This window comes from Leucoraja erinacea, chromosome 38, assembly GCF_028641065.1.
Source record: "Leucoraja erinacea ecotype New England chromosome 38, Leri_hhj_1, whole genome shotgun sequence".
Classification (NCBI taxonomy): domain Eukaryota; kingdom Metazoa; phylum Chordata; class Chondrichthyes; order Rajiformes; family Rajidae; genus Leucoraja; species Leucoraja erinaceus.
Genome location: NC_073414.1, coordinates 4,323,175 through 4,349,383, shown reverse-complemented (window position 1 = coordinate 4,349,383; position 26,209 = coordinate 4,323,175). Strand labels below are relative to the sequence as shown.

The following is a 26,209-nucleotide window of genomic DNA, read 5'->3' as shown; positions in this document are numbered from 1 at the left end:
GGAGCAAAGATCTTCCTATTGTTTAGAAAAAGGTAACTGCAGGTGCTGGTTTACCCAAAAGGACATAAAGTGCTGGAGTAACACAGCAGGTGCTATTCTGGTTGGGACCCTTCTTCAGACTGATGCGAGTGTGGGGGTGGGAGGAATAGAAGGAAGGGTTTCAACCCAAAACATCACTTATTGCTTATCTCCAGAAATGCTGCCTGACCTGCTGGGTTACTCCAGCATTTTGTCTCTCTTCAGCATATACCAGCATCTGCTGTTCCTCCCTGCACAGAATTCAACACACAAGCCAGTGCATCAGAAATCGTTGACAAACAAGATGGCTTCATATCAAGAAAGTCCCACGCACAAAAGCGTTTGAATCACAAAGTGCCGAAATCACAACCAAAACCAGCTTTTCTTATAAACGATGCAAAGAACAAACTCAGTGTGCTTATTCCTTCAGTGCAGCAGCCAAGCTGTGCAGATCTTCTCCAGGCACTGTGAGATAAACATTCGCAGTGGGATAACATCACCTGACACAAGGGGAAAGAGACTTGCCTTCACCACCATCACTATTTCTGAACTATGTTGCCAGGATACTCTTCAGCATCAAGTTCAGCTTGTAGTGGATTAGAAACAGAGATTTGACTGTACAGTGGATTTGCTTTTCTGTTTAGATTACAACAGAACCAAAAATGTTTCTGACCCACATCTCCCATTTTGCATAAGTGAAAACATACTTTTTACTTGGCTTCAGGCCATAACAGGAAGAGATGGAAGCAAGCTAAACCACAAGTTAGCTGGCTAGATTTCACATAAAGCAAGAGTTTGTATTAATAAACTTAAGATATTTTAAATTATCGCACAAATTTCAGTGTAGAATATGGAGTTTGCTGAAAGCAATGGGAGAGTTTCTGCTTTCCATCAGCAGGCACCCGGATTTGATCGTGACTATGGGTGCTGTCTGCATGGAGTTTATACATTCTCCCAATGACCTGCGTGGGTTTTCTCCGGGTGCTCCGGTTTCCTCCCACACTCCAAAGACCGCTGGTTTGTAGGTTAATTGGCTTCAGTAAAATTGTAAATTGTCCCTCGTGTGTGCAGGAGTGTACGGGGTGATCGCTGGTTGGTGCAGAGGGGGCCCGTTTCCACGCTGTGTTTCTAAACAACACTTAATTAAGGGATGCGATCCAACATGAAGTGTATGAGGAAAATCAACAGAATAATAGTCTTTGTGTCTATTCTGCAAGGACACAACAGGGAGCTTTTGCATTGATGCTAAACGCTTCCTATTTTCTTTTAGGCACATTGGTAAAAGCTGTACTTGTATACAACTCCAGCGCTGAATATGTCCGTTGCATTGCTGTCTCTGTCCTACCACTATTGAAACCACTGTAATCAATATCAAAATTACATCCTGACCAAATTCTCTCTCCTTAATCTCCGCTTTAAAGATGGTAAACATGACTATCCTGTACAAACATTAGATAGACACAAGAAGCTGAAGTAACTCAGGGACATCAGTCTGAAGAAGGGTCTCAATCTGAAACCTCACCGATTCCTTTTCTCCAGAGACCCGCTAAGCTTTTTGTCCATCTTCGGTTTAAACCAGCGTCTGCAGTTCCCTCCTCTACAAATGATATTCTTTATTAGGAGAGCCCTCAATTGTTGCAGCCATCAAGAAACCAACTGTAACCAGAGCATCTCCAGCATTCTGATCATGTAGCATTTTGCTGAGACAGATAGAATTAAAGTTTCAGGTCAATGCCTCATCACCGCAACTTATCAAGATCCTGAAAGCAAAATCTGCCGAAGATGGAAATCCATTTGTGCTCCACTGACCTTATGATTCTGAAATTAAAACAGAAAAATGCTGGAAATGCTCAGGAGGTCAGGCAGCACTGGGGCACAGAGGTACAGAGTTGATATTTTAAGTCAATGTACTCTGCAAAAGGGCTTTCCATCTGAAAGGTTAATTCTATTTCTCTTTCCATCACTGCGCAGTGCATCCAGAATTTTGTTTCTTTAAAATTAATCAAGATCCATCTCGATCTACAATGTGGACGTCATCTGTGGGGAGAAGATTCACGTGGACATGGAGCTACAAGGCTAAAGGGCGATATGGAGCTCATGAAGTGCAGATTATGGGTTTACAAAATTGCTGGAGAAACTCAGCGGGTGCAGCAGCATCTATGGAGCCAAGGAAAGAGGCAATGTTTCGGCCCGAAACGTTGCGTCTTTCCTGCACTCCATAGATGCTGCCGCACCCGCCGAGTTTCTCCAGCAATTTTGTCTCCCTTCGATTCTCCAGCATCTGCAGTTCCTTCTTGAACTGATTATGGTTTGATAGGTTGGGTGTTTAAAGGCAATCCAAATTCCATTTGTAGTTTACCAGGGTGCATAAGTAGTTCAGTGGGGATTTGAGCAAATTCTGAATGACTTTAAATTTTGAATTATTTGTTGAAAAAGTCAAGGATAGGGTGGCAATAGCACAAAAACAGGTTCCAAATAAAAGCAAGAGATAATTCTCTCAAAATTAAAGTAAGTGGCCAACGTAATGGATTAAAATAAGTAAATTTGAAATTCAACCTTGATCAAATAGAACAGTACAACTGATATGAAGAAAGCAGCAAAAATTGAATTGCGGGACAAAGTGCAATTATTTTGGCAAAGACCGATTTTGATGGCCTTGTTCTTCCCAAAGGAAATCCCGTCTCACCCATAAATTGTCAGACAAGCAGTCTGCTTGAACAGATATTAATGTAGCATATTGTTAAGACAGAGGGTGGGTTGTACCCCAATGTACATCTGAAAGCTGATCTTGTTTCTGAACATGACCACACAGAAAGCTTGGTCAAAGTCTTAACCTGGGGAAATTCCAGAAGTGAAGGCAAATCTCAGCTATGCTGGAGAGGGAGGTGCTCAAACAATAATTATTTGAATTACATCGTCAAACCGCACGGGGTAAAAAAGAGATACCATCTCAATTAAAATGGAATCGGCGCCTTCTCATTGGGCCCCTGGACACTAAACAAAATAGAGCCAGCCTCAAGATTCCTCCCAAAGCTGTAACCACAGGCACTCCAGAAACAGAACTCAAACTACGCACAATTATAGCGTCACCAATAACCAACAAGGTCATGGTTTATGGCAGATATTGATGCGTTCGATCCTGTTAAATTACGATTATGGGATCCTGTTACATCTTCCAAAGCAACTTGAAATAATATCAAACAGTCCAGAAACGGGTGCTTCGGCCCACAATGTTTGTGACGAACATGATGCCAAGTTAAACTGATCTCATCTGGCTATATACAATGCATATCCCTCGACTCCCTGAAGTTCCATAAGCCTATCTAAAACCCTCTTAAATGCCTCCATCGAATTAGCCTCCACCACCACCCCAGGCGCCCACTACTTACTCTGTGTGTTAAAAAAATAAACTAAAATAAAAACTTGCCACGCACATCTCCATTAAACTATCTACGCCAAATTAGACTCCTCTATATTGGATGTTAAATTTAAGGGTTGGATTCGTTTGCTGGCATGGGTTTTTAAATTTGCCTCATTAGCAGGCAGGATGGTGCAATGAGTTGGCACAACGTTCCATTAGTGGTGCTTCATTTCTACGCCCCGGTTTTAAAGTAAGCCTGGAAAGCAGGTCGAGAATTTCAGTGTTGATTTATGTTACACATGAAAGGAGTTAGCTTCAGCACAATGCTCGGTGGGTTCGGATTTACAGAAAGCCAACTTTGTTAATTCAAAATGTCAATCTTACAAGGTCCAGAAGGATTGTACACAGAAAAGTGGACACTGATGCAAGAGGCTAGTCTTTCAAAAGCTGGGATCAAAGCTCAAGGCAAAAATAAAACTAAATAAAGCTAAACTGACTGACCCAAGCTTGCTGGACACTGTTACAAAACAACAAATAAGTAGGAAATGTTTAATTTAGAAGTGACACACCTCCCTCATGTTTACTCCAGGAAAAGTTGAGGAAACAAACATACTGACATTTAACATTTTAGGTAGACAAAAATGCTGGAGAAACTCAGCGGGTAATGGAGCGAAGGAATAGGCGACGTGGAAACTGGCACAGACTCGGTGGGCCGAAGGGCCTGTGTCCGCACAGATTCTCCAAATTAAACCAAACTAAGAAAAATGCAGGGCTCAACATCAACCACCATACATGGGATTGGAGTATCCTTCTCAAATGTGGCTTTCCTCCATAACTAATCTTAATCCTGTCCTAGCTATATAACGGCAATATGTCACAACAGACCCAATCTCTGTGTAGACTGTAAGGTTGGTGCTGCCTGCCGACTACATCAGGATCTGCAACCTACAGAATCCTAAATACAAAAACATTCAACGAGAATGTACCAAAAGATCCCTCGCCCCATCAACTGTAAAACGTATGCCCAACTCTCATTATTCACAACATTATGTACACCTTGCGTGTCTGCTCAATTCGTGGAACTATAAAATAAAATAAAATTCCATCTTCAAGCTGGTCTGAAAATTCTTGCTTTGTCATTTACAAAAGCATCAGGGAGGTTACAGAGCAAAGCAAATATTCACCCAACCATAATGGTTCACATACGGCAGCAACCACAACCTTCAATACATTTACCAATGCCTTTCCTGAAAGAATTCAATGAAAAAAGTATTTTCAAAAGATGTTATACATCAGTTAAATGCCAGTGGTCGTTAAAATGAGTGCTTGGAGTAACAGCACATTACATAATTTTTAACAATCACAGTTTTTGTAAAAATATTCAACCGCAAAAATGCCGTGCCCCTTCACTGATGGATTCGGAACTATGTTCATTACTGCAAAATATTTATTAGTAGAACCCTGCAATCTCAGTTAAGTGAGAAACGATACAGATTCTGGGCATTCCACTCTCACAGTCTGCGCTGATCACCAAACATCCATTTTGAAACAGTCCACCCATTTTATTCACCATATTTTCATCAACTTTCACTGTGGACTCCCCTTTCCCATCTCACCACCGCACATGCACTCTGCCAATGATGCAAACTGTACAGAGATATCAGTGGCGGGCAAAAGCCAAGGGGAAAAATTCTTCATTCACAATATTCTCCCACATGGAAGTCTCAACAGCAAGCTATGAAAACATTCTGACCTTTGCACTTCTCAAAAGAAACCAGGGAGGAGTTGAGGGTTGTAGAAACAAGCAACTGCAGATACTGGTTTACACAAAAGGACACAAAGTGCTGGAGTAACCCAGCGGGTCAGGCATGAGCTCTGGAGAACATGGATAGCTTCGGATCAGGATCCTTCAGATTGAATCACTTCAAATGAGGGTTCTGGCATTTAGTAAGTTAGCATAGATGACTGAACCTACACTGGTTGGTACAACTGAACAATATACATTGCCATGTAACAAGCAATGCATAAATAAAGCATTAAAAAAAAAAATCTCCTCTGCTTCATCCTGCACCTTCAGGGAATTGGATAATTGCTGCTTCTTAATTTTCATACTCCCTCTACGTCTGAAAAACAATACAGTTCAATTGCAAACCTTCAAGGAATCAATCTTAGCAGATCTGGAGGGAATTGCTTTGAAATAATAACATCTGTCTAGTGAGGTGATAGCACTAGGCTATCAGTAAAAAGTACAGACTACAAAAGCGCTAACTGTGATGAGTTATTTTTGAGATACAGCATGGAAACAGTCCCTTTGGCCCACCGAGTCCACACTGAATAGAGAATGCCATACACGAGCATTATCCTACACACTGGGAACAATTTACAATTTGTTTTAACCAAAGCCAATTAACCTACAAACCTGTACGTCTTTGGAGTGTGGGAGGAAACTGGAGCACCCTGGAGAAAACCCACGTGGTCACAGGGAAAACGTACAAACTCCATACAAGACAGCACCTGCAGGCAGAGTGGAAGCTGGGTCTCTGGTGCTGTATGTAAGGCAGCAACTCCAAAGCTGTGCCACCGTGCCACCCAAATCTGACAATGCCAACATGCTGGATTTATTATTTTCAGCTGTGCGATGGATGCCAATGATCCCATTCGCAGAGTTGAAATTAATGATTATTCTGACCCGGAATTTCCTCTCCAAATCTATTCAAATAAATGTGAAGAAATTGAAGGATTGCAGCCAATTGCCAATGAATGCAATTCAAAGATATGCTCAATGTGACCAGCACTGTTGCTGTCCTCCAGACTCCCGCAGCATGAGGAAAACGCTGTACTAAGCTTTGCAATTCACCCAAATACAAAGATGAAAGCATGTCCCAAGAAAGAAACAAACCCTGAACTGTTGAGAGTAGGGAAGCTGGAATCACTCAAGGTCATGATTTGAACTTGAAAACTGTGGCTGCCAGTTCATCCCTCGATCTCAGTGGCTATTTGGCTGCCTTACAAGAATTGCAATCGCCTCTCATAACTTCTCTGCAAAAAGAACAAATAGTTCAGACAAAACACTTCAAAATTCTTGTTGCACAATAGTTATCATTCAACCTGGAACACTACTCCAAATTGAATTCCAGAGCCGACATCTATACTGTGGTTTGGCTGAAGCACGCAGGAAATTAAAGCTTTCAATATCTGTCGATCTAATCATTTCTGTACCAGTGCGTCTTGAGAAAGTAGAAATCTTTGTAGCCTGATTGCCTGTTTATTTACATACTGCAGTCCATCTCCGAAGCAAAGAGTCATGTAAACAGCAGTGTTTATAGATGGAGTGAATGATTTAACTTGACCAAAAGTATGAGCTTCCTGTGGGATTGTCTCCAAAAAACAGCTGGCATGAATAATTTACATTCACGAGACATTTTTAGTGGGATCATAAAATGTCACAAGTGGGCATCATTCTTAAGGAATTTCTGCCAATCAGGTTTTTGCACCAAAATCAATTTTTGAAAGAAATTGAAATGAAAATTCTTTCATCACGAGATTACTTGGCATTTTACAGAGGCCATGGAAAACATTATAGCTTAGTGCCATCACATTGTGCTTTAAGGCAAATCTAGTCAAAGTCATGAAACAGAACATTAAGGGTCGCTTGCTTTAGCTTATTTGCATTCCACTCAATACGTGTATCATTGAAATCTATCAACAGAGCCGTGCAAAAGTCACAGTACAATTTTTTTCCCCCTCCCAGGTTGAGCAGCAGGATTAGATCATGCAAAGGATTGCTGTCTTCACAATGAGGGGCAAAATGTGAAATATGAAAACATGAGATTTACATAGCAAGTGGCACATTGAAAGACTGATTCAGTGGAATTTGTGCAATGGGACGGGCAAGGATAAAGTGACAAGTACAACCAATTAAAGATGTACAAATAGTTTGTATAAAGCTGATATTTTATATAGTTTGTAAAATGTATTTTAGCATATTATGGCAGATAAATACAACTATAGTTGAACCCCACATATTTTCCTCCCCCCCCCCCCCCCCCCCCCCCCCCACCACCATGCCCCACCCCCCACCCCACTCACTGCTGAGCGTGCCAGATTTTGGACCCTGTACTCAAAGCATAAAAATAAGTTGGCAGGGATCAGAGTTGTTAAAAAACTGCATATGGTGTAGTCACTTTATTGCTGCTTTTAGAAAATTAGCATGAAATATTCACAAATATGTGCATTTTCAGTTTTGCTTCACACTAATGGCAAGAATAAATGTTTTCTTTTTTTTTTTAAATCAATTCTACTCATGGGGATTTTCAGCATGTTTTGATATTTTAAATGAACGATTGCAATCCCTAAAGATTGGAAGATACAAATACAATTTTCAGACCCAGGGTGAAGAAACGAAGGGCTTGTAGTTACCTAAAATTGGAGAATTCGATGCTCATACTGCTAGGTTTCCATATAGGGAATAGCACCCTGGAGACACTCATGACCAAAGGGAGTCTAAGAAGGAAAAACCACCCAAGCGAAACATGAGGTGTTGATGTGCCCTCATTGTGGCAATGGACGAGACCCATGATAGTGGAAACAGGAGATAAAATGGTTAGCAACTGGGAGATCCCATTGGTCTCGGCAGATCGAGCGCAAGTACTCATGACAATGAAGATTAATCAACCACTATTGGACACTGGATGGTGATGAGAAATATATTCCCCCATCACTATTGTTGGGAGAACACTATCCCTCCCCAGTTGTACAAAATTCAGCACAAAGGGGCTTTGCCTAGGAGGCCATCTTGCTCTTAATACACGCAGGGGACCAGCAGTTGAAGGCATGGAAGAACGGCAGACATATTTTTGAATATGCTTATGAAAGAGTTGTATGTGCAACTTCATGGGTCAATACACTCAGAGCTCATTTCCAGAAGAATTCTGACTTCCAATTTCACAGCTGTCATTCAAGCTTAAAGTCAACAATTGAAAACAGCAGAAGGAACTGATTTACCTGTCATAATCAAAGATGAATTCAGTAGATTATAGGGAAAACCCCAAGCACAAGTTTTATACTGGAGAACCATTTTGATTCTCATAATGAAAGCTATGTCTTCATCTAGCAGCAAGCTATTGTATTATTCTGCTACCACAGCAACAGATTGTCCGGCAGAGTAAAACAAAGATTGAAGGATGTTTTCAAAGTCTGGGATCCTCAGGAGATGGTGACAAAGTTACATTTTAGTATGCAACATGCTGAACAAATCTTGATAGTCTCTGGCCTATAGTGTCTCAAAAGCAGAAGGAAAAACACAGATTCGTAGAGAATCTCAAGCATGAACATTGGTCGAAAAAAACAATTGTCTTGTTACAGAAATTTGCTTCTCCCAATGAAAATGTATAGTATCTCTAAAATGCATAAATGTAAGCCAAGGAGAGATAGTCAATCAAATATAGCTCTTGGTTTTAAAATTACTGTACAACATGTGAAAACATCTGCATAACATGGCTCTCCAGAAGTGGTATGAAGGTGGCAATACTGTGAACAGGATTGCTCACAGCAGCCAGTGACAAGGGTTTAATGCTGATCTTTGGTGTCAACATGGACTTTGGACATCCTCCCTGTGACCAAATGAATTTTATCTGCGTGCTCCAGTTTACGCTCATCTCAAATATGCAGTGGTAGGTAGAAGAAGGGTTTCGGCCCGAAACGTTGCCTATTTCCTTTGCTCCATAGATGCTGCTGCACCCACTGCGTTTCTCCAGCACTTTTGTCTACCTAAGACAATTAGCTATTCTAAATTACCCCTCAAAAGTAGATGGGAGGAGAATCAGAGGGAAATTAATGACCACCAAGAGAGAATGGGTTGCAGAGGGAATAGGACTAATGGGATTGCTTCGAGAGCTGGGGTTGACTCAAGGTCTCCAAGATTGAACACAATACAAGATCTTGTCTGTCCTGTGTGTACAGGAATTCTGATTTAGTAAAGATTTGACCAAGTTTGTTGAAACTGAGGCGGCAGTAATACTGTCACGCCATTGCAAAGATACCGGTCTACGTAAGGCTTTGTAACAGCAAAAGAAAGCTTTGTGGAGAGGGGTCACTGCTTTAACTTCATTCCACATGCTTCTTAGTTGGAAGAAATCTGCTTTCAAAACAGGAAGCACTTGTATGCAAAAGGTCTGGAAATAACACAATGCAATTTTATGATTGATAAAATTGAAGAGAAATTGTTCCTTATCAACTAAAAATGTATAACATTCCTGCAGCTCTGCTAGTTTACAGAAGTATAATATTTAGGAACATCCAATCAAAGACCAGATCAGCATTGCTGTGCAACTGGAATGTAAATCAGGTCCACATTCCTCAATTTCATAACAAGATCATATATCAGTGGAACAAAGTCCAATATTTTTTAGCCTTTGGACTATAATGATAACTTTACTAAAAAGCATTTAAAATGCAATAACCAATAAATTCAAACTAGCCCATCGTGATTAATGAACTTTAGCCACTAAAGAGAATGTGGGGAATTTTTCAGGGTTATTATTACAGTGTTGCTCCAAGGTTCAAGTGGAGAGTACAGAAAAACACACCCAGAAGTGGGCAGCTCGATGGCGCTGGGGTAGAGCTACTGCCTTACAGCGCCCAAGACCTGGGTTAGATCCCGACTACGGGTGCTTGTCTCTACATGGTTTGTACGTTCTCCCCGTGACCGGCATGGGTTGTCTCCCACACTCCAAAGATGTACAGGTTTGTAGGTTAATTGGCTTGGTAAAAAAAGTTAAATTGTTCCTAGTGTGTGTAGGGTAGTGTTAGTGTGTGGGGATTGCTGGTCGGCACAGACTCGGTGGGCCGAATGGCCTGGTTCCACGCAATATCTCTAAACTAGTTAAATGCTAATGTCAACACTACAACACAACTGAAAACCTGGGGGGGGGGGGGGGGGAAGTGTTCTACATTGTTGAAAAAGCATGTTTTGAGATGGAATCATTTACATCGAGGAACATCGAGGTTGACTTTTCAACTTTATGCATAAATTTCCCTCCCTTTCAATTTGGACATTTTGCAGTACCCATTGCACTTACAAGGGAATGCATCATTCACTGGTGTCTACAAATTGGATTGGTTGTTTTCACTAAATGGTGATCGCTGTAAGAATATATAAAATTCGACTTCTTAAGCAATACATTTCGATGTTGTGCAAATTCATTTCTGACACTCATTGTAAATGCCCAATTTTATACAGCATCATTGCATCTTGAATTTGCATGAATCAAATCCTGCTTGACAGAAGTCATATTTTCAAGAACAGTATCAATATTGAACGTTTTGGGTCGAGATCTTTCTTCTTGACCCAAAACGTCACCCATTCCTTTTCTCCAGAGATACTGCCTGTCCTGCTGATTGATACATTTATTACCAAAGGACACAATATTGTTACAGGGTATTAGTTCCCACAGCATAATCAACTCTAACTTATGTCAAGATAAACCCACAGAACGATTTTTCACCAGGGATACTTTCTAATGTATCCATGTGGTCCAGCAGTGCAAACATTTATAAGGATCAGTTCAGTGAAGTTTGCTTCAGACTTGTCAAGATTATTGCCCTTGAGTGATTTTGAAATGCTCCTTATTTATATGTTCAAGACCGAAACAGGAAACTGCACATATAAAACAAGATTCCTATGCTTATATCAAAGATAGACACAAAATGCTGGAGTAACTCAACGAGACAGACAGTATATCTGGGTAGAAGGGTGATGTTTTGGGTTGAGAACCTTCAGACAGGAAAAGAGGCGTCGCGACCCAAAGCGCCACCCATTCCTTCTTTCTAAGATTCCCAAGCTTCTGTTTTTGAAAAGTGAGTTTTTCTTTTACAAAATCCATCTGCCATTTACCTTCGTTATGGGAGTTTCAGTCGGATAATGATTGAAAAAGGTACAAAAAGTACATTCTTAGGTTGGGTGTTATAGCTTAACCCACTGCTCAAAGTGGCAAGAAAATGAGAGTTACTGGAGGAACTCAGCAGGTAAGGCAGCAAGACAACGGGAAATGGGCAGTCGGGTTTCAGACCTAGACTGAAAAGAGTGGAAGTAATCAGTATAAAGAGACGGGGAGGTGTTGGGGGGCAAAAGCTAGTAAACTGCTGCATATAGGTGAGGATGGATTGATTGCCTGGTAATATTCAGGTGGTGGAGAAAGATGACTGAGGCTGTTCGGCTACAAGTGGAGAACAAAAGACTACACAATCTGGAAAGTGACTGAAAAGGAAGATAAAGTGAAATTGAAAGCAATAGGGGCAAAGAGTCTAGCTGGGGGTAAAGGGGATCCAGTGGGTGGTGGGGAGTTGGGAAAGTGAAGACGAGGGTGCAAGAGGATGCATTTTATTTTTAGTTGCATCAATGCAAGGGATTCAAGTTATGAATTAAAGTCACATAACATACTTTGAAAATAGTACACCACATCCCAAGATCAAATTACACATGCAAATTTAAAAAGTAGCAAAGTGACCATCAGATACCAAATACGAATATTACAACATTGCAGCTTCTAACAATGTATGCATTTAAATCCATCTGTCATTTCTGTGCTACTTTGGGGTACTATGAATATAGATTGGAATTTAACATGTTACCTCATTCAGGTTAGTTGCTTTTGACCGCCTTTAGTTTTCCAGCATCATTTCCAAAACAAAGTATGAGACTGCCAAGCCCCACCAAGCAGCCACCATCCAAATTCTCTTGGTGATTTAAACCAGAACAGGCTTTTATGAGATGCATATCACATTTACTGCCTCTTCAAAATAGTCATTTGCCAAATGTGGTCTTAATATCATAAAGTTTGTCATAAATGGTTTACAGTACAATTATCAAAAACATCAGTCTTTATATTTCCATTTTCAGCCATAGTGTAGTGCTACAGGGAATGTAGAAATGTTTAGTAGCATAAATCATCGTATAAATCAGAATTATTTTATTGATCAGAATTTGACCCAAATTCATTTCACGACCTAGGGGTATAATATTAAGACTATTTAAATCATTGTGTGTTAGTGAGTGCAAGAGGTCTGTAAATCACAAACACAAAGGGGACAAGTGACTTATAGGCTCCACTGGACTCTTTAAAGAACCCTTATGAAATAAAGTGTCACCACAGATACTGTCAATAATACTCAGGAATTATTAGCAATACACCCCGAACTGTCATGCAATACGTGTCATTAAGCCATAAATGCCTCAAGTTAGATTGACTAATGTTATGACCTTAACTGATATGTAAGGGAGTAGGGTGTTTGTGAGCAGTGGCAATATACAGAAAACTAGATCATAGGTTTGAGATACAACTGCAATCTTTTGTCAATATCTCATAGGCATGCCAGCAAATTTAATTTTAGTGGAATTGCATCACCAAACATTCATACTGCTAGATTCACCAAAATAGTTTACAGGGAGTGGCACTTTTCATTTCCCTTTTATATGCACTGGAACGGCTGTTGTCCATTAGTGACGCGGTCCAACTTTTAATTGCCTGCTCCCCTCCCTCACGTGCCAGCTGGACTTGGACTTGGCCACGTGGCATCAGGTAATTATGCAGTCACTGTGGCCCTTCTTCCTGTTTTGTTTAAAAATAGCTGTTAAGTGTTGCCCTTTTTAATAAGTTGACTCTAATTGGAGCGAAACATTTTAAGAAATACCCAATTCAAAGGGAACTCAAAAATTAAATAGTAAATGAAAATCAATACAAGTTCCCTTTCCAACCACAAAGAAAGTACAAAGTTCACATTTTTATTAAAACCGTACCACAACTTGATCCAGCCAATGCGCTAAATTTTGCATGCAGCAAGTTCAATTCCATCAAGAAACTGAACACCTAGTCTAATATTGCAGGCATTGTGGAAAATAAATTCTACTGGAAACATGACTTAGTCCATGTTGCTATAACGAGAATATCTTTATGCCAAGAGCATTCTTGTTAACACCACAAAAACTCCACATCTACAAGGTTTCAATGACACTTACACATACTAGCTAGAAACCTGCCAGAGCTGAGAGGCCATAATGCTCAGGCTGAAACCCAATGTGTGTTTCAGCATCTTGAGATAGGAGTCTGAAGGGCCCCAACCTGAAATTTTGCCTATACACGTCCTCCAGAAATGCTGCCTAACCCACTGAGTTACTCCAGCACTGCGTTCTATGCAAGTTTATAATATCTGCTGTTCCTCACATTGGCAAAATACGCCACCTCTGAAAGAAAATAACCCTATTGTGCCTCACTCAATGGCTCAGTTCATGGACGATAGCATAGATGGCTTTACACCATTGAGATGCAACAATAACTTAGATTGCAATATTTAACTATATTGTCTAAACTTTGTTTAGTCACTCCTTCAAAATAAAAGCTTTCAAAAATAATACTTAAAAGTAGGTAATTTAAAATAACTAAACAGGTAATAATGATATCAAACTACGATGACTGAACACGTTGCTGAATTAACAACGAACCAACTTTTGAGAACGACCGAAAAAGATGAAAATGAAGAGAAATCGAGTCAAAAAGCCTTCCCCTAGAGTCAAATTACACAGGTTATGCAAATTGTAAAGAGATTTCCCTCCTAATCCAGCACTTCCTGCATCAAACTATTGTTAGATCAAATTTCATTCCCATTTCTCAATTTGTTACCATGTGACGTCCCAAAAAACAAAAATGGACAGAGTGGAACCACGCATACACTTTGAGGACATGTACACAGACAGGGCTTGATATGCCATTTTCAAAATTATGTACATGCAATAATTAACCCCAAAAAAATGGTCAGAAAGAAATGCATGACAAAGGAGAGAATTTATATAATGACGGATACCAGGTTTCTGGAACTGGATTTTCCAGGACCAGGCTGTTTTTTATGCTTCATTCTCCTGTAATATTACATCAGAAAAGGATCAGATGACTGGGAAAATTCTTAAAGGGAAACTTTAGGAATTTGTCTTTCAAATTCTTTACCTCCTTGTTCATCTTCACAGGTTGTAGGTAAGGAAGAACAATTGACAAATTCCTTTTAAATATCTAAACCTTAAAAACTATTCAGGAGACTCATCGTTTGACTGTAAAGAGTAAATCTGAAAGTTTTCCCTGTAAATTCTGCCAATATTTCTAGGCCCACACATTGTCTGTTGGAACATCATCGTTCAAGCAGAAAGCTGGTGGCCTCAAACTAATGCAGTCCTTCTGGAAAGGTATTCGCACAATGACAATAGTTTAGTTTATTGTCACGTGAACTGAGGTACAGTGAAAAGCCTTTGGTGTGTGCTAACCATCAGTAGAAAGACAATACCTGATTACAATCAAGCCATTACAGTATAAAGATACATAAGGCAGACAAAATGCTGGAGTAACTCAGCGGGACAGACAATTTCTCTGGAGAGAAGGAATGGGTGACGTTTCGGATTGAGACTCTTCTTCTGACATGATAAAGCACCCTCAAACTACCCCCCCTCTCCGCTTGTCACCACTGGATCACCCTCTGGTGGATGGTCTGCCGGTGGAACAAGGTACGCCCAGAGATGCCATGAAGGCATCTGCCGTGTTTCTGGAGCATTCTGCGAGGACTACCATGTCAAAATGTTACTCGACAAATTTGTGGGATAGTGCCAATTTGTACAATTGAAAGGACAATTAGGTGCGGTATTTTACTACACCCAAATTCAGGTGTAAAGACAATTTCGGATGGCCATTAATTAACAAAATAATATGTGGCGAGGAGTGGATTGGCATCGAGTGCGATTGCTTAACAAGAGCGACAATTCCCCGCAGAGAGACGATGAAAAACAATACATTGGGAAACACTGCCTGGGAGCAATCTCAGATATTGCCAGTTTATTATTGCTGGCATGAAGTGCATTATAAAACACCGCTTTCCCCAACCCAGCACATCTATTCAGTACCAGAAGAGATCCACTAACACAGATTTACAAAACAGATGAAACAGCAGTACTTGAGGAACTTTAATTTCAAACTCTCTTTTATAACATTGAAAAGTTGAACCGAAATACTTGATCAAAGGTTTAAGAAAGAACTGCAGATGGTGGAAACATCAATGGTAAACAAAAATGCTGGAGAAACTCAGCGGGTGAGGTAGCATCTCTGGAGAGAAGGAATGGGCGACGTTTCGGGTCGAGACCTGAAACGTTGCCCATCCCTTCTCTCCATAGATGCTGCCTCACCCGCCGAGTTTCTCCAGCATTTTTGTCCACTTGATCAAAGTAATGTCTTAATTCTCCATCACCTGCATGAATCACAACAACTAACAAAAAACCACACAAATCACCCGAGCTACATTTAATTAAAAAATATAAACACAATGCACAACAAGAAATATTTAAATTGTAAAGGAATTTAGTTTGTGAACAATACATTCAGAGAATTGAGAAGTGCCGAGACTTCCCCTTAACAACCAATGATTGTGTTCAAGCCTTGATGCCATTATATATTTTTTTAAATCACCTAAGTCGTCACTACTTTTAAACAGAAATGGCGAAGTGCAAATGCAATCACATCTGAAATTAACGGTGTATCAAGGTAGAAATGCATAAAATTCTTACTACACATACTGATAAATTAATTTGTCCAATTGCAGAGTTCTTTTAACTTGTAGCCACATATGGGGATACAATTTAAATAATACAATTGGAGAGAAAAATCCTGTATATCTCTGTCATGTATGAATAATTTGTGACGAGATCACAAAAAGCATACAACAAAATGAAAAACTGTTCATTGCTAAAAGCATTTACAATCCTTAAATTGTAAATTAGCCATTTAATTTTTTTTTAAGTATTTCAAACCAACACTAACCACAATCTTCACACATTCATAAACAGCCCGAAGAGTTAATTCCTCCACAGAAATATAACATAAGATAAACTTACAATGGTAGCGAAGCACTTTTTTCCATTGCTATTTTTCTAAAAACTGAAAACAAGACAGCATTCTGAGAAATGAATGGATATTTTCCAAGAAGAATTTTAACTGAAGGAAAATATTCTCTTGCCAACGTCCCTGGTGGTTGGGTTGGCCGTATATAAAGGAGCTCTAAACTTGGCGTGCAGTCTTGCTTTCAATCCATGATCAGTTTCAGTCCATTGTGGTTGGAAATATCATCACTGGAGCTGAAAAATGAAACCAGGATTCCAGCTGCCCAAAGTATAGGAAAGAGTGCAGGAAAATAGCTCTGCAATTGATGAACCATAATTACTATGCATGGTAGAAAGGGCCAAATGGCCTGCGCCTGCCCTGATTTTTCCTTGCTTTCATTCAAATACACATGCTGGAAAGCTCATATGCATTATAACAAAATGGGGAACTATGCAGTCCATCTGGTTCACATCAAGCAGAGGAATCAGATCAGAAATATTCCTAAAATAGACATAAAAAGCTGGAGTAACTCAGCGGGTCAGGCAGCATCTCCGGAGGAAATGAATAGATAACTTTTCAGGTCGAGGTCCTTCTTCAGACAGAATCAGGGGAGAGGGAAACGAGAGATATGAAAAGGTACATAGAACAAATGAATGAGAGATAGGCAAAAGGATAAATCAAAGCCAGCAATGATGATCAAGGAAAGGTGGAATCCACAATGATCTATTGTCTGCGGGATCAACAATATTCTTGTTCTTCCCTCTCTTCCTGAAACTTACTCTCTCACACGCCTATCAATTGGCATCTGTCACTTGCCTACACTGAGATAGCTTACACAGGACAATTAACCTACCAGCACATGGGATGTAGAAGGAAGCAGGAGCACCTAACAGAAACTGTTGTTCTCAAGGAGAATATGCAAACTTCACCCAGATAGCATCCAATGACAAGATCAAAGCCAGAGCCCTGAAGTCGAGGCAGCACCAATAACTTATGAAGCTCCAATTGGGAATGGAGATGGATAGGATAGGATTTGTTAATGATAAGGTTCCTCAATGATAACCTTGTTAAAATGGGGGAAATTGGAGATGCCACCATAGAGCATTTGCAGGGCCACAACCCAAGCAAATCTATCCCTTCCTTCAGTGCAGGAGAGAGAGCGAGCTAAAACCCAAGTCATCATCAACAAAAGCAATACCTGGAGCTGAACAACTGCAAAGAGAATTTAGAAGATTAAAACTGTCCTATGAAACAGTTAAATGTGCAGTCTGCAATCACACCACTCGTATTTCAACCCCTTTCAAAGCTGGCCAGGGCATGAGCATGTCCAGACAGCAAACCAAAAGGCTGAAAATAATCTATAGTATGCAACCATTTTTATTTTAATTGTCCTAACTCCAGTAAAAGATAGCAGTAATAACTTCCCAAGTTCTGCCACCATAATGTGGGGAGAAAAGAAAAGCATTTTTCCTCAAAGAGAAAATATGCGGTGAAGCAGTCTGCTCATGAACGTGGAACAAAGAGTCACTGCAATATGTAATAAGTTCTGGATTGGGTCCTGATTATTTCCACTGCTACCACTTGCATTCCTCACATCAGGAGAAATTGCAAACACAATCTTTAGTTCCAATTATTTGGAAAAAATAACTACAACTAAGTTTTTCTTCCAACAGTTTATTACAAAGAATTTTTACTTACACATTGTTCTACTTCCTATATTTAGAAGGACAATCTTGAGTAAAACAAGAAGCATTTTAAATAAAGGTTGAAAAGGCCACTGACTGCCTTCAAGCTGCTGTTTTAATAGAGAGATTACTTTTAAAAATGTTTACAGAATTTATGGAATAGCTTAACACAGAAATGACAGTAGCTAAATGTGACCCCGCTGTACTAACACCTCATCAAGAGAATAATCTCACAAATAAACACCTCAAATGTCATGATCTTTTACCTGTAACTGGCCAATGCAATTGAGAATAGATTAAGGATAATGTTGCTTCTAATGAAGGTGGACATTCGGTCAAAGAGTTTGAATTTGGACGTGTCTTAAACATACATCCATCTATCCAGTCCCAATACAATATTGGGCATGTTTGGCAACATTTCTTATTGGTACACAAATAGAAGGGGCATATTGAGGTATCCACAATTCTAGAATTGGTAGAAATGGTATGTTATATTATGTGCCTCACTATTGTGGCATCCTTCCAACAAAAAATTGCACGATAAAAATCTGATTGATCCTTAAATTAAATGCAAAATCAATGAGAAGAGCAGACACTGGTCTGCTGGTAAACTAACATCCATTACAGACCCCCTTATTGCAAACGTATCTGTCGACATACACAAAAAGGATCTAGTACGCAGTTGCTTCATTCCACCCTCTCCTTTGATTAGACAGTATATGTGGCCTACATAGAGGGACTGTTACAAACACCCAAGTCTCTCAATTCATCGCTCCTGCTTCATCTATTCTCTCTACTCTTTGCTCTTTTAATAATCTTAGTGCTTCATTATCTCAAAATGATAACTGGTACCCTAGAGATAAGGCCCATGCAAATGACATGCTGAAGTCAGCACCTTGTGAGATGTTCTTTTGGTGCTATGCACATGCAATTCTAACTTCCTTTAACTCCTCTCATGGACTCAAATTTTGTTTTTATTTGATTTCTGTCTTAACAATGCCTAGATTATTTACCTCAGTAGCCTTTGTTGCAAAGTATCAGCATTGCAAAGGCAAACACACCCCATTATTCATAGATTAACATGACTGACACTTCAACAGCATCTTTACGCTTGTCAAGTAATTCCCAAAGGGTATAATCATATCACTACTAAGATAAAGTAACCATTATAATCAACACTGAAAACATTAGTTAAGATATGAAGATTTTTCATGTTTGAACCACCTTGGTACATTCCATTCATAGCAAATCTGATTCCATACCAAAAATTAGACATCACCACTTTCCAAATGCTTTCAATGTAAATAACACAGTTCTTTCACAGTTCTTCAAAAAACACTTTTATTTCCAAATGGCATTTCATGTGTGAAAATTACACAGCAAAACATGCCCGCGAGCTTGAGAATATGCTCACTTCTGCTGTGTAAAACATTTACATTGGCTCACAGAGCAACAGATGTACCAGAAATGTAATCTTACCTGTGGAATCAATGAAGTCTATGCATTTTTCAATGAAGATGGGAATAGGCTTCTCCACAGTCACCACAGAAGTCAGAGGTATTCCAAAATAATTACTTTCCCAAGTACTCTTCGAAATGGAAGGTCGCTGTTTGGTCTTGGGCTTCTGCAGAAGGAACATGCAGAACATTTAATAACACAAATTTCCCATAGCACACTTGTGAGAATAGAGTCTCAGGGCTGGTTAAATTTTCACAACTTAAATTTTAGCAAGAATATGAATGTTATGCTTGCCCACACTCATGAATTTAATATACACCAGATAGGGGGAGTATGTTTGAAAATAAATAAGTGCACTTTGAAAGATCAAGGTTTTGTATTACACTCAATTGCAAGATTCAAAGTACAGGCAAGAACACCCAAAATAACTCAGGGATTCGTGCTGGGATCACAACGCTGTTAATGAACTCTTCACATTCATTTACTTGCATTTCATCCAATCAATCCCAACTACAGAGCTGTAGGAAAGAACTGGTTTCAATGCAAGGCCGACACAAAATGCTGGAGTAACTCAGCGGGACAGGCAGCATCTCTGGGGAGAAGGAATGGGTGACGTTTTGGGTCGAGACATTTATTCAGACCAACTACAGAGCTGATCTTTTACCACTTGCATGCTCCATGCGTATCAGGTGTCAGGGATTGCGGAGAGAAGGCAGGAGAATGGGTTGAGAGGGAAAGATAGATCATGCTCCCATAACTCTCGTACTTGTGAACTAAGACAAATGCAACATTCATTAATTCATGAATCTAACTTGGGATAAGTAGACAATAATTATACATTGGAGAAAAAAAAAGAGCCATAATGGGGCTGACCCACTATACGAGCTAATTCAAGAGTTTCCCGAGTTTCCACTGATTCGAACTCGGAGATTTACGGTAATAGCCACACCTAGGTTCTCGAGGCGCTCGTGGACATTTTTCAACATGTTGAAAAATCTTCACGAGCTCACCGTGTTTCCCGAGTACCTGCCGTTAGCGTTACGAGCCGCTAAGAGACGTCCCGAGCTCTGACGTACCCGCAACGTACATTCTCCGTGCTTACCACGAGTTTGATTTTTTTTTATTTTTAACTCAGGACAGCTCTTGAATTAGCTCGTACAGTGGGACAGGCCCTTAACTCAGTTTTTTCCCCTCCACCTCACTCAATACTGATGGAATGAAAACAACAAAAATCTTTTGCTCAATTGCTTCCAGAATCAGCAAAATGTTCTTGATATAACATTCTGGGTATAGTAGCCAGCAGCAAAACAACAGCATTCATTGCTAACCCCCAAACAACGCAACCCACAAAGAACCAGCAACCTGGGGGGTATGACTCAGAGATGAGAGTCAATACAAATAGACCGAAGTCACGTCATCATTTGCTTGGTACATAAAAGAATTTCCACTGACACCATAACCAAAATAGACAATAGACAATTTAAATATTTCAAAATGGTGGAGAATTAGAGAGTCGAGCATCATATTCAACCAAATAAGCTAAAAGTGTAAATAGGCTCCATAATTCTAAAAATCAAAACCCAATTAGGACAAAATTAAATATAATTCCTCAGTGAAAATCATATTAGTACAAGGGAAGAAGAAGCTCCTAAATATGACTAAATAATCACTTGAAATAACAAAAGCATGCAAAGGTAGACAAAAATGCTGGATGAAACTCAACCCCACCCGCTGAGTTCCTCCAGCATTTTTGTCTACCTTCAATTTTTCAGCATCTGCAGTTCCTTCTTAAACAGAATGCAAGCATGCAACTACAGTTTTAGCTGCTATAACCAACTCTGTTATAAAGTGGTCCGTTAAAGAGGGCTTACTATATGTACCCAATAATATTCAATAGAAGATTACTTGCACTAAATGTTGTAACCTTTATCTGTGCACAACTTGTATTGTCTTTGACTGCATAGCATGCAAAAGCTTCTCACTTTACCACAGTACATCTGAGAATAATAAACTAAATAAAAAAATAATAATTTGACAGAGGCAAGTCTGCATCCTAAATTTAAATGTAAGAATGCATTTGATGGGAAACAGTCACTTAACATTTCAAGAGTGCACAATAATTATCATTTGAACTACAATGATCTACCCTTGATGAATATTTAAGGAAACAAGTTAGTTGAACCCTAGCTCAATGATGTAAGGAGCCGAAGTCATATTTCACCTCTCAAATACTTCAATTTTTCACCTTTTTTGGAGTTCCTATCTTTTACTTTAAGCATTGTAGAAATTACACTATTAACTGTTATACTATTACACTACTGGTATACTATTACACTACTACACTGTTATACTATTACACAGCGGAGCTGGCCGAGTTTGGAACGGGAGGAGCTGTGGTGGCGCTCTGCTGCGGCCCAACCCCGGAGACTCGGAGGCTCCATCCGCCGGCCCGGTGGACGGTGACATCGGGAGCTCGCGGGTCCCTGGTGGGAGACCGCTTTTCGAAGCTTCCGTGACGGCAACTTCTCCCGCCCGAGTTGCGGGATTGAAAAGACCTGGAGCGGGGCCTTACATCGCCCGGCGCGGCTTTAATGGCCGCGGGACTTGCTAGTGCCCGCCGGGGGCTTTAACATCAAGACCCGGAGCGCAGCCTTGCATCGCTCGGTGCAGCCTTAATGGCCGCGGGACTTATTTATCATCGCCCGCCGGAGGCTTTGATTTTGACATCAGGAGGAGAATGGGGAGAGCAGGGGAGAGATAAGACTTTGCCTTCCATCACAGTGAGGAGGAAATTTGCTGTGATGGATGTTTGTGTAAATTATGTTGTGCCTTGGTTCTTTTTCTTGTTTGTATGACTGCAGAAACCAAATTTAGTTTGAACCTCAATTAGCACATTTTTGAAGGGATCGACAATGGAAGTAGTGGCATAGAAAATGTTGTTGTCTCCCACTACCATGGACCAACCCAAAACAAAAAATGCATTTGGTGAATCCTTTTTTCCTTGTGTTATCAGCTACAGTAGCCAGTTTTACATTATGGGAAGTATTAAGAGAGTTATTCTGAAAGCTGCAGTACAGACTATATAAATTGAAATGCAAACTTTGAAGAGGAAATAAACTCTTATGTTTAGCAAGGATAACCTCTTGAGGAATTACCAAAATTTGATCAGCATCATGCAGCTAGCTTCCGTTATCCGTTTCCTCTCCAAAGGAAATCATTCTTCAGCATAACGTTTTTATTTGCAGGAGATGGGGGTGTGAGAAAATGTCCAATATAACAAAATGCCCCAAGTTAATAAAGTTCAACATTGCCATAAGAGCCACACAAGGAGATGCAAGAATATACCAATCAACTTAATCAAAGAGATATGTTTTAGCAAAGGCCTTAGAAGGAGCTAGGCAGAAAGATTTAGAAAGCTAATCCCAGTGCCTGCAGCCAAAGGCACAAATCTGGAAGATGCAATAGGTTGAAAACAGATAAGAACAGAGACAAGAGGGGAATATGTGAAAGGATTATAAAGCTGAAGGAAGTCACATATAACAAGCAGCATGAAAAAAAGTACTGGTTAGTGCCAGAATTGCGGAGAATTTGTAGAACTAAAATGGGAATGCTAAAGTTGAGGCGTGCCTTTCATTAAACAGATCAGCAAACAGGACTGGGTAATTAGGACGATGCAAGGAGCTACGATCTTTAAATGAATTCACATCTGCAGAATGAGGAGAGTCTCACCAGAAGAGTACTGGGAGCAATAATTGTCAGTGAGATTTCTTGGTTAATTAACACTCCTCTTACATTTTATTCTCTTTCTGCAAATGTTTCTTTGTATCTCCTGACTTGCAATGCTGATTCTAGTGCAAGTATAGCCAACATATTTCAAGCTTTTAAATTACTGAACTTAATCCAGCATCTAGCAAAGAATCATTCCAAGGTGTGTAGGAAGGAACTGCAGATGCTGGTTTACATCGTAGACACAAAATGCTGGAATAATTCAGCGGGTCAGGAGCCTCTCTGGAGAGACATAATGGGTGACGTTTCAGGTCGAGACCCTTCTTCAAACTGAAGTATACATTGGTGTATCTGCTAAAACTATCTCTGGTAGTTACACCATGGCATTGGCAACAATGCATCACTTCCAGGTGAGCTCCACGCCTTTTATGCAAGCTTTGAAAGAGAGGCCAATGACACGCCTTCACAGCTGTGTTCAATCTGAGCTGATGAAAGAGCAACTTTCAAGAGGATTAATCCATGTAAAGCTTCCAGCCCGGACAACGTACCTAGCCAAGTGCTAAAGACCTGTGCGGACCAACTGAGTGGCATATTCAATCAAGGACATCTTAACCTCTGGCTCCTGCAGTGCGAGATTCACCCCCAATTCAACAGGGCATTTATCATACTGGTACCCAAAAACACAGCCTCAATAACTACCATCTAATAGCACTTACATCCACTTAATTAAGCGCTTTGGTTATGGTGCAAACCTTGCCTCAAAAAATGACTTGGACCCGCATCGATTTGCTTATCACCGCAACAGGTTAACAGCAGATGATATCTCACTGGCTCTCCACTCAGTTCTGGATCATCTGGACAATAACACATTCGCAAGGCTGCAGTTCATCGATTACAGCCAAGCATTTAACACAATAATCTGCACCAAACCCATTGCAACTCCAGGGTCTCTATACTTCCCTCTGTAAATGATTTATTGAATTTCTCATTGACAGACATCAGCAGAGCAGATCAGTGACACCACCCTCTCACGGATCATGGTAGGCACATCTCATTGCTGTGTGCTTAGCTCTTTGCTCTTCTCTTTAGTGTGGCTAAACACATCTCCATGCCATCCACAAATCCACCGAGGACACCACTGCAGCAGGCCAAATCGAGGGCACTGCCGAGTCAGCAGACAGAATACCTCTTTGAGCAGTGCCACAACAACTACCTCTCGTTCCATCTCAACAAAACTAAAGAACTAATCACCAACTTCAGAAAGTCGGGAGGCCATGTGCCAGTGGGTCAACAGTGGAGAAAGTTAACAGCTTTGAATTTCCAAGCATTAACACCCCAGAAAAATTGTCCTGGGCTCAGCACAATCACATTGAGGACGTTCCAACACCCCAGCTTTCCTGAAAGTTCAACGAGATCCGCACATAACCAAGTTCAGGAACACCTAGTTTGCTACAACTATCAGGTTCTGGAACTGATCCACACAACTCAAATCCTGCCTCAGCAACTTTTTCATTTCCTCATTAAATAAACAAGGTACTAATGATTCTACTGATGGTATTGCCTTCATTGATATAAAGCTATTTCACAATGTCATAAGCCTCCTCTGGCATTTAACATTTCATCAATCATTATGCAGACGTAGCCAGATTGCCAAGAGCCAATAACTGAACAATGCAAAGCCTCCAATTAAAGCAGCACTATAAGATGGCTGCACTGATCGCCCAAACACTAGCCAATAAAACACACAGCGTAATATTTATCTTTATCAGTAGGCTTCTTTGGTTAAAACCTGTCAAACATGTTTTTCTTTTCCCCCCCAAAATACCATTTAAAAATATACATTCTTATTAATGATCAGGTAAAACAGCAAAGGAAAAGGTAGAGGCATAAAAGAACAGGATAATACAAAAGGATAATACAAGGTAGAGTGCACATGAAATATGAATGAACCGTCACATTTTGGCATGGGGGGGGGAGGGAGGAAAAATAAGGAGACAATTGCAATCAGCTCTAATTCAGACATTAGATAGTGGTGTGATGAGAGGTTATTAAGCATAAAGGAAAATATCCATGCACGAAACAAACACTGAATCACCGGCTCATTCAACAAATCATCACCTCACCTGCCTCATTCTCCATCACAGACACTGCGCATCCAAAACTAGTGGTATTCTCATTCACTTCAACTTTATTTACTTAGGTTTATCATAATAATAAGCTCGACACTGACTACTGAATTATTTGCGTTAGTAAAATTAGTGAATTGAGACTTTCTCTTCAGATTGACTGCAACACCAACTTTGGAATTCTCCAATAACCTCTAACAACCTCCCCACTCTGTCCCACATCCTCCCCTTCTTCCTCCCCTGTGCCCCATCTATTTCTCCCCTGCCCCTACATTCCTTCCTTTGGCTTCACAATTGCAATCTTCAACCAGTTTATCTCACACTTTCTGCTTTGACCTTTGGTCTTTGTTCCAACCATCTGCCTATCACCCCCCCCCCCCCCCCATATTAATGTCCACCTATTACTTGTCACAATTTGTCCTATCCCTCCTCTCCCAGCTTTCTTTCTCCCCCTCACAATCAGTCTGAAGGTCCTGACCTGAAAAGTCATCTATCCATGTTCTCCAGGGATGCTACCTGACCCAGAGTTAAACAGCACTTCATGTTGTTTTACTGCAATATCACGCATCCTGTTGGACAACACAAGATTTCTGAAGCCCAACTCAATGTCAAATAACTCCCTAATGCAGGCATGATCAAAGGACAATATGGAAAGTTTGCAGAAATATTTGCAAATGAGGGATTTTCCCTCAATTTCCTTACAGTTAAATCACTCAGTCAGTCAGCATTGCAACAGACCATCACACCATTGCTGTGTTAGAGTTCCACAGATATTAAATGGCCACCTATAGTTCACCCTGAACAAGCAGATTTTTATAGGCATTCAAATAAGCATGACCAAGCTCTTCCCAACACTCTTTCTCTTTTAAATACATCTCGGACATGGTAATGACTAGTCCAGTCATAAATGATAACAAGTACGTTTTG

At 40.2% G+C, this 26,209-nt stretch overlaps 1 protein-coding gene across 3 annotated transcripts in view; it reads right to left on the bottom strand.

The window, feature by feature from the left end:
* Positions 1–26,209, bottom strand: part of arhgap35a (Rho GTPase activating protein 35a) — an 84,217-nt gene that overhangs the window by 10,829 nt on the left and 47,179 nt on the right. For all 3 annotated transcript variants that reach the window (XM_055663655.1, XM_055663658.1, XM_055663659.1), the window contains exon 4: positions 19,452–19,596. In XM_055663655.1, coding sequence (XP_055519630.1) covers positions 19,452–19,596 — 145 coding nt within the window. The remainder of the gene's footprint in view (positions 1–19,451; positions 19,597–26,209) is intronic.